Raw genomic sequence first — 13715 nt, forward strand, 5'->3', positions numbered from 1 at the left:
CGAAAAATTTCGAATTTAAATTTACAAGGCTGCCAGACTTTTTAAAAAGGGTAAAATTTACAAAAAGATCCTTGCTACGAGGCTTAATTTAAATTTAAATTTACAAGGCTGCCAGACATTTAAGAAAGGTTCAATTTTCAAAAAGATCCTTGCTACGATACCAAATTTCAAATTGAAAGTTACAAAGCTGCCAGACAGTATCAAATATATCCTTGCTACGAACCAAAAACTCAAGCTCAAATTTACAAAGCTGCCAGACATTTTAAAAAAGGTCCAACTTACAAAACAAAATCCTTGCTAAGACACGAAAATTCAAATTTATAAGGCTGCCAGACCTATCAAAAAAGTTATACTTTGTAAAAAGCTCCTTGCTCTGGCACGAGGCAAGCGACTCTGCTACTTGAAGTACCCGAATAACAATGATAATAGCGACACAACAATATATCAACGTACTTCACTACTATTCCATCTAAATAAATTAATTAAGCATTTTGTTTAACGGAATTTCGTGGAGGGCAGACAGAGAGTGATAGATAGAGACAGATAGAGAGAGAGGGAGAGAGAAGTGTTCTGCTCCTGCTGATTAGCCACATTTGGAGATAGATTCGGATATTTAAAGACTCTCAAGTTTTCCATATGTGAGTCCATAATATAATGTCAATCGTTTGTCTGGCTTTAGTGTATTCTATTGTGGCGGGCGAGAGTCCAGTCCTCGCTCACATTGTAGGGTCCTTCGATGTGGGATCCGTTGGCGTTGCAGACGCCCACCGTGTAGTAGGGAATTGCACGAGCGTCGCGATTGTTCAACGTCTCCATGCCCTGGCGGATCATGGCTAGGGCCTCCTCCTCCGTAAACTCTCGGTCCTTCGGCTTGCTGTCGCGCACCATGGGCAGGACCATTTGCTGGGCTGTGTCAGTGGTCGCCACGTAGTCCTCAACGATGAGTCCCCGACTATCAATGTAGGCGAGGTAGGGTCCCGCCTGCGGTTCCATTCCACCCACAACTACAGCCACAGCCGAGAAATCATTGGAGCTGCGACGAGTGTACGTGGTACTCCGAAACCAGCCGGCCAGGGTCTTGGGTTTCATTTCGGTGGTGTCCTGGTAAATCCGATCCGTTACGACCTGCGCATCAATCGTCCGCTTGTACATCTGAATATCGGCAAAGTCACCGCCTCCGCCCATAACAATCTGCTCGTTGATCTTAAAGACTCGATCCACGTTCTGGAACCGAGGCGTCGATCCGAAGTGGACACAGTTGTCGGCTGCCACCAGAACCCCTTGGTCGTAGCGAATTCCGATGACGGAGCCTCCCGCGGTGACGGTCTGACCGAACGGATCGTCGTTGATCCCAATGAACTTCAGGAACTGGGCCACCTCCTCCGGGCTGGCCCTTTCGTAATCCCCGTTGATCATTTCTATTTTCAGAGAGACGTTTTCTACGACTGACTTCTTTGGGAATACTTTTTGGAATGTATATTCCAGCCTACTTGATCATTAGATGCCAATTGGAAGGTCTCTGCCTTGATAGGGGACTCCTGTACACAGCAGCGAACTCTAATCTATACCACAAATTAAACAATTAACTATTCTCCGCTGTGATTAAAAAAATAACAATCTATATAGGGGTATATTGAATTGTACAAATGCTAAAACTTCAACTATATTATTTTGTACCTTTAAAAACGATTAAACTTTGAGATACTGTTCGGGATGATCTAGAAAGGCTTCCAAAAAGGCCACTCCCGTGGGCAGAAACTGAATATTTTCGTTGAAGAAATGTAGCTTTGGCTGCAGAATATCCCTGAACGAAATTGCCTCGACATTGGCGATTTCAATCACGAAATCGGTCTTCTCCAAGCGCGTGCGTGTATCCACCTCAATGTGCCGGCGCACAGTCTTCTTGACAACGATTCGATTGGCTTGCCTGAAAGGAAAAACAAGAAATAAAATCGAAGACACACGGGATAATGAACAATGTACCTTAGAAGATTCGCCCTTGTTGCTGTGAGCACCGCCAATAGCTTGTGGAATGTGCGTAGTATGTCCACACAAATGGCATCTATGCGTTGCAGAAACTGTGCGAAGGCCTCCACGCTGCTGCCCTCGATCGAGTCGGTGAGATTTACTGGCAGCTTGAGCTGCAGCTGAAAGTCGAGCAGGTGCTCAAACGCCGTCCAGCTCTGCAGTGGCAGAATGACTGTGGCCTGTTCCACATTGATGGCGCACACCCGTATGGCTGTCTCCAACTCGTCCACAGTCTCGTAGTCAACGATCAGGCGGAATGTGGTGAGCAGTCGATGGGTGAAGATCAATTTCTGGGAGACCTTTAGCTGGTAGTCAAATATCCAGTTGGGCTGCTGCTCGCCCAGCATGTCCTGCAGGCGATCGAAGAACGTTTCCACTGGTTCCAGTGGGACGAGCATCTGCTGAAGCACTTCCTGGTTGTCGGCCAGACTGCGCTTGAATCTAGGTGGCGGAGCGGGTTAGAATGGATGCCTGGAAAACTTTGTATTTCAATGGATCTCACCTTTCCATCTTCCTTTTGTAGGTTGCCATCACCTCGTTCACGTCCCACTCGCTGAACTCTTCCTCCTCGGACGCCTCACTCGAACTGTCCAGCTCTTTCTCCAGGGCGATCGTCTGCCTCTCCTGCTCCTTGATCTGCCAGTACTTGTGCACGTCGTCCAGGTTGGGCTTCGCTCTCACGCGTCGCAGCATTTCAATTTCCCGCGTCATATCCCACTGCGGCTGGGTGGGCAGGACAAAGGAGTCGTTGCTCAGCCTTGGCTCACTCAGGGATCTCCTGCAGTTCGCGCACTTCCTGCAGGACGCACTGGACCCAGCAGCCACCACTCGAGAGCTCTCCTGCTGCTCCTGGCAGTGCTCAGGCTCAGGCTCTGGCTGAGGCTGAGGCTCAGGCTGTTTGGGTAGTGCCACGGCGTCCTCAGCCGGTGCCTCCTCATCCGTGTCCGGCTCATCGGCCAGAGTGGAGACCAAACTGAGCCGTACATTGTCTATCTGGTTGTTCTCCTGTTGATCCACGTCAATGGTCTCCACTATGGCAGCCGAAAAGATGGTCGTGTCCCCGGACAGATTGATGAACCTCTTGTTTGTGGGTGCGTAGCTCTTGAACGAACGGTCTGTGGAGCTTCCACTGTCCCTGGGGCAAGTGTCGCGCTCCACCTCCATCGTACCCTCAGCCGGCTCCTTCTTCACCTTGCACGACAGATTTTTGAAGTAGGCCGACACATCTGAAACGGTGATGGGTCTCTCCTCGAATACAGTGGATCGCGACATGTGCTCTCCAATAAGGCCTCTCACGGGCTGCAAGGTCAAGTCGAAGTTCATGTCCACCGCTGCCGTCACTTCTTTAATGGCAATACTCGCCTCCATCTCCTGCTCCATCTCCATATCCCCAAAGAGATGGGTATTGCGCTTTTTGGCCTCTGGCAGATTGGGCGTGAGGTGGGCGAACAATCGCTTGGCATCTCCACTGTGCCGTGTAGGAGTGCCACATCCCAAGGCATCGCCCTCCAAACTCATTCTCATGGACTCGCCCATGGAGCGTATTTTCTGCAGCAATGCCGATGTCTTAGGAAGCGGACCGCGAGGCGTAGCCGCCTGATTGGTCTCTTCCTCGAACTTTTCAAACTCATTCATGGAATTAAGTGACCCTGATCCATTTTGTTTTAACATGGGAGTGATCGGAAGGAGTTCCGGGGGAGCTCCTGTTGATTGAAGGGGGCTCTGGAAGTCGGCCGCCTTCTCCGCCTCCTCTTCCATAGATTCAGACATGATCAATGTCTGTTGGGACCGGGATCCACGATTTGCTGACTTCTCGAATGGTGGTTCCTTCGGGTGCTCCTCCTCCTCCTCCTCTTCCATAGATTCAGACATGATCAATGTCTGTTGGGACCGGGATCCACGATTTGCAGACTTCTCGAATGCGGGTTCCTTCGGGTGCTCCTCCTCCTCCTCCTCTTCTTCCATAGATTCAGACATGATCAATGTCTGTTCAGCCCGGGATCCACGATTTGGAGCCACTTTTGTAGACTTCTCGAGTGGTGGTTCCCTCAACTGCTCCTCCTCCTCCATGGAGGTGGCCAAGAGCAGAGTCTGGCGAGCTTTAGACGTCCGAACGGCTGTCATATTTTCTTCATTAAGTTCCGCCAGCATAATAGTATTTCTGGATTTGAAGGCCACCGACTCCTCCCTGGATTCGTGAGTGTTTCTCGGTTTGGAACTCTGGTATGCAATGGAATAGTCCTCCTCGATGGGTACTGCCGTAAGCAGTGTTTGCCTAGATCTCGACGAACGATCTCCAGTGGGCACATGATGCTCCTGAACGGCTTCAGCCAGGTGCTCATAATCTTTCCTTATGGCCCCAGTGGCTGCATAGTTAAACTCTTCCTCTATTGGTTCCGCCTGAAGAATAGTCTGCCTGGCTTTGGATCTCCGATTTCCCATTGGTAGATTCTGCTGAAGGGCTTCATTCCTTATGAAGCTTGCTTCCGATTGCAGAATACTCTGGCTAGCTTTGGATCTCTGATTCGTCATTGGTAGATGTTCCTGAACGGCTTCAGCCAGCTGCTTACGATCTTTCCTCATGGCCCCAGTGGCTGCATAGTCAAACTCTTCCTCTATTGGTTCCGCCTGAAGTATAGTCTGTCTAGCCTTGGGTCTCTGATTTCCCATTGGTAGATTCTGCTGAAGGGCTTCTTTCCTTATGGCCCCAGTAGCTCCATCAACATCTTCCTCTATTGCTTCCGATTGCAGAATACTCTGGCTAGCCTTGGATCTCTGATTCGTCTGTTCCTGAACGGATGCAGCCAGCTGCTTACGATCTTTCCTCATGGCCCCTGTGGCTGCATAGTCAAACTCTCCTTCTATGGGTTCCGCCTGAAGAATAGTCTGCCTGGCTTTGGATCTCTGATTTCCCATTGGTAGATTCTGCTGAAGGGCTTCTTTCCTTATGGCCCCAGTAGCTGCATCGTCAACATCTTCCTCTATTGGTTCCGACTGAAGAATAGTCTGTCTGGCTTTGGATCTTTGATATCCCATTGGTAGATGTTTCTGACCGGCTTCCGCCAGGTGCTCATAATCTTTCCTTACGGCCCCAGTGGCTGCATCGTCAACATCTTCCACTATTGCTTCCGATTGAAGAATAGTCTGTCTGGCTTTCGATCTCTGATTTCCTATTGGTACATGCTTCTGAACGGATTTGTTTTGTATTGCCCCCGTTGCGGTGACATCTTCCTCAATTGGTTCCGTTTGAAGAATAGTCTGCCTGGCTTTCGATCTCTGATTTCCCATGGGTAGATTCTGCTGAACGGCTTTATTCCTTATGGCCCCAGTAGCTGCATTGTCGACATCTTCCTCTATTGGTTCCTCCTGAAGAATAGTCTGCCTAGCTTTGGACCTCTGATTTCCCATTTGAAGATGCTCCTGAACGGCTTCAGCCAGGTGCCTACGATCTTTCCTTATGGCCTCAGTGGCTGCAGCATTCCGGGGGAGGGCTTCGTCTTCCTCCAACGGTTCCGCCAAGTGGAGAGTGTGACGGGACTTAGGTCCCTTTGCCGGATCAGCATTTCCCTTGAGATGCAGCTCCTTGAGAGGACTTATAATATCCTCTTCCATGCTCTCCTCCATGAGCAAAGTCTCCCTACGTTTCGATTTGGTGCGGTTGCGCGGCACGTTATCCTCGGACTGGATGGCTCTGGCTTTCTCGTCGACAATATTTTCCTGGTCCATGGACTCGTTCAGGCTGAAGGTACGTCTGGCAGAGGAGGCGCGCTCTGGAGGGATGGCGGCAGCAGCATCTTCCAAGCGAAACACATCCTGCTCCATTTCCGCAGACAGATGAATGGTCTGTCTGGGCTTGGAATGCTTCGATGGTGCCTCCTGCATGGTGGATGGTTGGAAGTCCGGTCTGCAGCTGCTGTTCCTCTTGGGCGTTCCCAAATCGAGCTCCGAGCTTTCATATGTAGACTCTCTCCTCGATAAGACCTTGGAACTATTGCGAGATTGGGTCTCATCGCCCAGTTTGGCATGTGCCAGGAAGTTCGTGTTGTCCAGCATCATCTCATCCGCCTGCGAGACCCGATACTTGCGCTTATCATCCGGTATCTTTAGCTTTTCCCGCGGCAACGGCTCTGCTACTGCCGCTACTGTTACTGGCGCTGTTTGTGCCAAGGGGGACATGGTCATATTCTCACTGAAATTTAAAGTTGCGCGCGGCTTGATGCTCCTTATGTTGATGTCCATTGGATCCTGATCCTGATCCTCATCTAGGCCATGCCAGAACCTCTTATGCTTGGCCTTGCGATCTGTGCACGGGGTCCTGGGGCCGTTCGCAAAGACCTTAATCTTTCCCGCTTCCAGGTCATCGTTCAGTTGACGAAAGTTCAGCTTCTTGCTGATGTTTTCCCCAGAAATCATGTCGAATGGAATGAGAACAGACTCGTCTCCCAGGTAGTTGATGGTACTATTGTTGGGCTCTGTCTGAAAGAAGCCATGTGACGACAGTCGGTCTCTGGCATCGGAATCTGCAAGAGAGCAAATGTTTTCATATTAAGAGCTGTTCAAAGGAAGAGAGTAAGCAAAAGAAACCAACCATTCATGTCGCAGTCAAAGGATATATCTGCCTGCCTCTGGATCTCCTTTTGGCCCTCTTCCACCTCCATATGCACCAATTTCTGAACAGGATCAACATTCTCCTTTTCTACTGGGACGAGTACTGCAGCAGCTGCAGAAGTAACTGGACCAGTATATCCCAGTGGCGTGATGTCCATAAAGGAATCACCCACAGATTTCGTTGGTTGTGTTTTAATATTTTCCATTTCAAACGAGGACAACTCCAACGAGCAGTCTTCCCTAACTTTGGATGAGATCTGCATCAGATCTATGGTCTTGTCCGTGATTCGATGGCTGTACAGCGTATCCTTTAGCTTGTCCCGCCCCATCGAAGAGAGAGAGAAACTCTCGGCAAACAGCGACTCGCGGGGCACCGAACAATTGGGGCGATTGCGATTCTTTTCACATGGAAACATGGGCACATCGATGCTCGTCCGCAGGTTCAACGTCATATCGATTCTGGTGCTTGCATGTTCAAACTGCAGCGGTATATTCTCTTTGTCCGCTGTCGGCGCCTGCTGGCTGGGGCCAGCTTTCGGCGCCTTCTCTCTGCTGTTGTCTTCGCCATTGGTGATTTCCGATAATTCGTAGGAGTCTTCCCAATAGTGAGGCTCCTCCGTATTCACGAACTCTCTGTGAAGCAGTACAGTATTATTTCCGTAAATTAAATGAATCAAACGATTGTACACTTACCTCACGGACTTCTTGCCACTAAAGCTGATGCGACGCTTGAGCACGCAATTCTGCGTCCCCGCTGCCGCTGTCTGATCGTCATCTCTGGCTGGCGGCTGCCGCAACTGAAAATATTAATGTAAAATAGTTGAAACACAGACACGAGTGGGCATATATATGTAGTTTATACACTCACCGAACTCCTGCGCTTATTTTTCTCCATTTTAATGCAAAATAATGCATTCGATGCCGCTATTTTTGTTTGAATGGTCGGGCATGCCAACTTGTTCTAATAAACAAACTGTGAATGTCAAATTGTAGGCGTCGAATGCGTGTGCATGATGCGCAGCAATAACGAGGTGGCGCTTTTTTAAGACGCGTCTTAGATTCACCCTCTTGTGCCAATGCACCAATGTAGAAACCGTGTAGAAATACCACTTAGAGCCGTGTCCCAGACCACATCGAATACTGATTCGTGATCAGCATCGAAATCCCGATCGTTTGCCATCAAAATTGAGATTTTTTCGAAAATGTCGGAAAAAAGGGCATGTAAAAAAGTGGGTAACGGAGGTTTTTCACACTGGCGCTTCCATGGGGCTTATATGAAAAAAAACGGCCAAACATTTTTCGAATCGTACACATTTCCCCTTCAGGTGTCGCCTTTGATAACTACATGAAAATGTAGTTAGTATGTGTAGTTAGAAATTGTGTAGTAAACTAGTAAATTAAACTGTTTTTTTGTTTTAACCTTATTTTATAAACAATCCAATAAAGATGAGAACTTAAAGTTAACAAGTCTTGTGGGAAATTGATGTAGTAGTCGGTTAAAATAATAAGTTCAGAGCTGAGGGTCTTAGCTAGCTGGTAATATTCAACCGAATATCAAAAACGATGGAATTGATGCAACTTGGAATACAAAATATATTACGGTATATTTTGAAATTGTTGACGTTTTAAAGAGGTAGGATAGGGGATGGATTCTCCCGTTGGTCACCCGTTTAAACAGAGGGGGTCTAAGTGGGTTAAGTTAGATTTTCATCGCTATGTTTTATCGGTAGTGGTAGTGACGTGGTAAATAAAAAAAAATATAAAAGACGCCTCGCATTCTACACGTATTTCTTAAAGAAGTGATTAACAGGCAGCGGAGCATTGGTTTGATAAGCACAACCGAAAAGTGCCAATAGAATCCTACGTTAAGTACAACTTTAGGGACACGTAAGCTAAGACCGGCATATTCCATCTAAAGAAGAAGAGAAGCAATGAGACAGCTGTGTAAGTACAACATTTCTTTGGAATATCTCAAATGGATATCATAAACATACAATACACCCCCACACAGCGAGCCTTTTGTTGTTGGCATTCATTGCCAGCGGCAGTGTCAATGCCTTCTATTCGCCCTCCGATGGCGTCGTGGAGTTGACGCCCTCCAATTTCGATCGCGAAGTCGTGCAAGATGATGCCGTCTGGATTGTGGAATTCTATGCCCCGTGGTGCGGCCACTGCCAGTCTTTGGTGCCGGAGTATAAGAAGTTGGCCAAAGCCCTGAAGGGCGTCGTCAAGGTGGGCTCCGTCAATGCCGATTCCGACAGCACCCTCAGCGGCCAGTTCGGAGTACGTGGCTTTCCCACCATCAAGATCTTTGGCAGCAACAAGCGTTCGCCCACGGACTTTAATGGCCAGCGCACAGCTAAGGCAATTGCGGAGGCGGCTCTTGCCGAGGTAAAGAAGAAGGTGCAAGCAGCTCTGGGCGGCGGAAGCAGCGGCGGCGGTGGCGGAAGCAGCTCATCCAGCGATGATGATGTCATTGAATTAACCGAAGATAACTTCGACAAGCTGGTGCTCAACTCAGATGACATTTGGCTGGTGGAGTTCTTCGCGCCGTGGTGCGGACATTGCAAAAATCTGGCACCCGAATGGGCCAAGGCTGCCAAGGAGCTCAAGGGCAAGGTGAAGCTGGGCGCCTTGGACGCCACCGCCCACCAGAGCAAGGCGGCCGAGTACAATGTTCGCGGTTATCCGACAATCAAGTTCTTCGCTGCCGGCTCGAAGAGTGCCAGCGATGCTCAGGAATATCAGGGTGGACGCACAGCCTCGGACATTGTCAGCTGGGCCAGTGACAAGCATACGGAGAATGTGCCCGCTCCCGAGCTGGTAGAAATCACCAGCGAATCCACCCTAGATAGCACCTGCGAGGGCAAGCCCCTGTGCATTATCTCTATTCTGCCACACATTCTAGACTGCGATGCCAAGTGCCGCAACAAGTTCCTCGCCACACTGCGCACCCTGGGCGATAAGTACAAGCAGAAGCTGTGGGGCTGGGCCTGGGCTGAGGGTGGCCAGCAGCCGGCTCTGGAGGAGTCCCTGGAAGTTGGAGGCTTTGGCTATCCCGCTCTGGCAGTAGTTAATTTTAAGAAAATGAAGTTCTCAGTGCTGAAGGGCTCCTTCTCCAAGGACGGCATCAACGAGTTCCTACGCGACATCTCATACGGACGCGGTCACACGGCTCCCGTGCGTGGCGCCAAGAAGCCCACGATTGCCAGCGTCGATCCCTGGGATGGCAAGGATGGCCAGCTACCCACCGAAGAGGACATCGATCTGAGCGACATTGATCTGGATGATGATGTCAAGGATGAGCTCTAGAGCGGTCTTCTCTCCCATCACTCTACCATCAAGACTGCAGCCTAAGCTCAAAATTTCCACACCTAATGAACACATTTCTAACGAAATACTGCATTTTGAAACGATATAAGGAACTTCATAAGTCAGCCATCGTATCTTAATATAAATAATTATTATCTATTAGCTTTTTCTACTACTTTCCTCATACTAGATCTAAATGAATTGAAACCAGCGAACATGAGAATTGTGTACCATGAAATGAATAAAATTGTGCAACAAACAAACGAGTCAATTATAGGCGGGTGTTAATCTGATTCCCTCTATAAAGATAGATCCCAAGAGATGCATGAATGCTTTATTCATAATTGATGGAATGCAGAATAGAAAAGAACTTAATTTATTCTATAGCATAAAATGCATACTAATTTCTGTAGGATTCCCAATCGGTGACTCGAGATCTAAATAGTCATTATTTCACATTATAATCGATTCGGTTCGATCTGATTCATAAACCAGTTTTTGGTTGGACCCAATTGCGTTACTGGTTATATTTTGTGCCTAAAATAGAATAATTGGTGCAAGAAATCAGTTTGCCCCTTCATACTTTGCTTTAAATTTAAGATGTCTTCAGTATGTAGGACCCCCTGAGACCTCTAAGAACTATTCTACCTCATAGCATGAAGAGTTTCTGTAAATTTCGCCAGAGCATAAAGAGCACAATACCCCAACAAACATTTACTTCGTTACACCATTCAATCCGTGGCAGTTTATTTTTTGTAAAAATTCTCATAAAAATGTCCAAAAATGTATAATTATAAAGTGGTTTACGCTTAAATCCTAAATGACGTCTAAAAACGTACATAATTTGACACATTTGATAGTTTAGATGCAGCACTAAATGCATTACGAATGGAAGGTACTCGTATCTTGGTGGCAAATCGATTGGCGCTTAAACTATGATTGGCATGACATATACTCTATTAAGTACTTGGTTTCGATTTAAGTACAACCTGTAGGCAAATGATTTATAGGATGGGAAAAATTCAAGCATCACAAAGAGTTCAATTCGATCGGGGTTTTCGTTTCGTTTCGTTTCTTACCAGAGATATGAGATAATATATGCAATTCGATATGTAAATTAGGGCGAAAGAAGTTCGTTCACACAGACGCAGGCAAAGCAGAGTCTTGCTTGCCAAATTTTAAGATATTTCATCAGAAACAACGCCGCACAACGTGACTCAATTGCCACACTTTGGCTTTGTCTTGGGACATTCGGACAGACTCGGCCAGCGCAGAGTGTAAACGTTTTGGACGCGGCCGGGCTGAGAGACTACCTGCATAAAAAGAAATAAAAACTGTTGGCCTCAGCATGAAAACGGCCAAAGAACGGGGCCCGGACGAGCCAGAGAAAGGGAAAATGAGAAGGAGGTGGGGTGAAAAAGGGTCTCTGCAGGCCAGGCAAACTTGTTGCGCTGTCGAGAACCTACAGTAAATGTACACGCATGAACGAAACAACAGATAAACAGAGAAACAAAGACAGAGACAGAGACAGACAGACACCTTGAGGAGGGATGTGGATGTGGGATCCGTAGGAAACCCAATTTACAATTATGAATGATTAATTCCCATTCGTTCTTCGTGCTCAACTGGTTATTGCTATGTTAATACTAAATATTTTAAGCATAATTATTTTGAATTTTGTTTCGTGTTTCTTCGTGGAAAAGTCTTTTGCATCCGAATCGATTCGGAAAACTATTCTACGATACTCTCCTAGGGGCTAATCAATCAATAATTTCGGAGAATCAGGCAAGTTGATGGTGGTGCTTCTGCTCAGGATAGTTCTCTATCGACTGAATAGAGCGCGATGTGGCCGCGGTGATTGTGGAGGATACATCCATGAAGCGATACTTTTTCTCATCTCGACACAACAGCGGATAGCAAATAATGCCGTAGTAGAAGATCAGGCAAAGCACGATGACCGTGAATATGATAAGGATGATGCCGAAGGTGCTGAGGCCCGCCCTACTGTCCAGATACTCCTTGGGCGTCTGCGGTGGCGGCGTAGTGGGGGGCGCTTCAGCTACCTTGTAGCCTCTGTAATAGCTGCTGCGCGATGCATTTACGGTGGCAATCAGGCAAGTGCAGGCTACGTGCCCCAGAAAGGGGGTGAAAATGAGAGCGAGAACATGCATTTCAATAACTTTCACACACCGCTAACCCGCTTCCACAACTCACCCAACACCAGCAGACACGCGATATAGGCACTGCGCGACATTTTACTAATTCAATTTAATGCTAAACCACGCACAGCAAGCAGATAACGTTATTTTTTATTTACGCGTTCGACGCAGACGCAGCAGCCTCCGATAAAATACACCAGTGCGATCGATAAAATATACCGTCGACCCTCAGAAATATACCGTCTAGATAGCAAGATATACCGTAAATATACCGATTAACTCAAGAACTTAACCCACTGCACCCCCTCTATTTAAACAGGTGGGTTAAAGCATAGACCTAAAAGAATTGAAACTGGGCATTATTATGGTATTAAAAGGTGAAAAAAACAAATAAAATAACTTTAAAAATAATACCTGCTTGCTTTCATACAAAATTTAAACTTTCAACTGATTTTATTTGTAAAAATAACACATAGCAGTGTAACCGTAGGGCATTCACATCTGGTCACACTCGGCCATGCCAAAATATATGCCACATTTTGCTATCAAAACGACTGGAATTTCGTGTCTATCGACTCATCACTTGCCCCCATCGATAACATATTCCACGAAAATTTGGTCCGTCGAGCGTGTGTACGTTTGTGAACTTTTTCGTTTAAACCTTTTTTACAATAAAAGCAAGGATTAAAAACTGTCCAATCTTGTAGAAAATTTATTCATCAATGGGATAAAACTATGTGGGCATTGCTGAGATATTTAGTTAGTCAGCATTATTCAATGGATTATCAAAATTGAGCAATTTCCTTATTCGTTTGTTTTGATTGACCTATTTCGCTACTTGTTTTTTGTTTGACTTATTTCGCTAAAACCTCTTTTTACGCAAAATGCAATAAAAGCAAGTGGTTAAAATAAGCCAGTTAAGTACAAAATTGATTCATTAATCGGATAAAATTATGTGGGCATGGCTAAATGTTCTATGTAGCTATTAATGTTCCACAGAAGATCAAAAACGAGGAATATGTAAAATAGATATTGAATTCGTCAGTATATTTACGGTATATTTGGAAAACTAGGCGGTATGTTTCGGTATATTTCCGAGGGTCGGACGGTATATTTTATCGATAAATCCGCGGTCACACTGGTCAAGCGTGTGTGCGCTGTGCTGTTCGTGTACATTTTAATTTCAATTGGTGAAAATTGTTACTAAACCAGCAAGAAAATATGTGAAAATTAATAATAATTGCATTTTCACACTCCAACTGGGCGTGCAGGACTATTTTCGCATAGCCAGATACACAGAAAATAGCTGAAAACAACTAAAATAACAAAGGCGTATACGACGAAACGAAGGCAATAGACGCTCGCTCGCCTCTGTTCGTCCCCGATAGTTGTGTATATATTTAAAATTGTAACTAGTTGGTTTTACGCAGGTGAATTCAGTTAAGTAATTGAGACGCTGGCGAAAAAATAAAGCCAACGCAAAGCGAGCTGACAGCGAATAAAGCGAACAGAAGTACAGTGAACAATTTTCGATTGTCGGCAGCGAACGGCGAAGAAGAAGAAGCAGCCGAAAGTGAACACAGTAAAAAGCCAACAACAACAACGAAA

At 46.5% G+C, this 13715-nt stretch overlaps 5 protein-coding genes across 6 annotated transcripts in view; 2 read left to right on the forward strand and 3 right to left on the reverse strand.

The window, feature by feature from the left end:
* The window catches only part of LOC6588863 (protein chiffon), a 63686-nt gene that overhangs the window by 40333 nt on the left and 9638 nt on the right, over positions 1-13715 (forward strand). The window lies entirely within an intron of this gene.
* Positions 676-1416, reverse strand: LOC6588867 (proteasome subunit beta type-4). The gene has a single exon (XM_002015280.1). The coding sequence runs from the start codon at positions 1414-1416 to the stop codon at positions 676-678; it is 741 nt and encodes a 246-aa protein (XP_002015316.1).
* LOC6588866 lies at positions 1598-7555 on the reverse strand. Of its 2 annotated transcripts, XM_026988337.1 has the most exons (7): positions 7505-7555; positions 7330-7433; positions 6617-7269; positions 3880-6548; positions 2531-3777; positions 1984-2469; positions 1598-1927 (listed from the first exon to the last, which is right to left on the reverse strand). In XM_026988337.1, the coding sequence occupies exons 1-7, from the start codon at positions 7529-7531 to the stop codon at positions 1690-1692; spliced, it is 5424 nt and encodes a 1807-aa protein (XP_026844138.1). In that variant the 5' UTR covers positions 7532-7555; the 3' UTR covers positions 1598-1689. The 2 variants fall into 2 exon arrangements, with proteins under 2 accessions (XP_026844138.1, XP_002015315.2); XM_002015279.2 differs by having other exon boundaries at positions 2531-6548.
* Positions 8405-10194, forward strand: LOC6588865 (protein disulfide-isomerase A6 homolog). The gene is made up of 2 exons (XM_002015278.2): positions 8405-8580; positions 8648-10194. The coding sequence occupies exons 1-2, from the start codon at positions 8568-8570 to the stop codon at positions 9946-9948; spliced, it is 1314 nt and encodes a 437-aa protein (XP_002015314.1). The 5' UTR covers positions 8405-8567; the 3' UTR covers positions 9949-10194.
* On the reverse strand, positions 10672-12238 carry LOC6588864. The gene is made up of 2 exons (XM_002015277.2): positions 12163-12238; positions 10672-12073 (listed from the first exon to the last, which is right to left on the reverse strand). Exons 1-2 carry the CDS (start codon positions 12200-12202, stop codon positions 11730-11732), a joined length of 384 nt encoding a protein of 127 aa, XP_002015313.1. The 5' UTR covers positions 12203-12238; the 3' UTR covers positions 10672-11729.

Source organism: Drosophila persimilis, unplaced genomic scaffold (assembly GCF_003286085.1).
Source record: "Drosophila persimilis strain 14011-0111.01,24,50 unplaced genomic scaffold, DperRS2 tig00000191-arrow-pilon, whole genome shotgun sequence".
Lineage (NCBI taxonomy): Eukaryota > Metazoa > Arthropoda > Insecta > Diptera > Drosophilidae > Drosophila > Drosophila persimilis.

What these genes read in the sequence shown, in the direction of transcription:
- LOC6588867 (XM_002015280.1), bottom strand. Translation starts at nt 1,416, where the DNA reads ATGATCAACGGGGATTACGAAAGGGCCAGCCCGGAGGAGGTGGCCCAG.
- LOC6588866 (XM_002015279.2), bottom strand. Translation starts at nt 7,531, where the DNA reads ATGGAGAAAAATAAGCGCAGGAGTTCG. An exon ending in AGTGGCAAGAAGTCCGTGAG is followed by an intron (nt 7,270 to 7,329) that starts GTAAGTGTACAA and finishes ACTGCTTCACAG; the next exon opens with AGAGTTCGTGAATACGGAGG. An exon ending in ACAAGGGCGAATCTTCTAAG is followed by an intron (nt 1,928 to 1,983) that starts GTACATTGTTCA and finishes TTTTCCTTTCAG; the next exon opens with GCAAGCCAATCGAATCGTTG.
- LOC6588864 (XM_002015277.2), bottom strand. Translation starts at nt 12,202, where the DNA reads ATGTCGCGCAGTGCCTATATCGCGTGTCTGCTGGTGTTGG. An exon ending in CGCGTGTCTGCTGGTGTTGG is followed by an intron (nt 12,074 to 12,162) that starts GTGAGTTGTGGA and finishes TGGGGCACGTAG; the next exon opens with CCTGCACTTGCCTGATTGCC.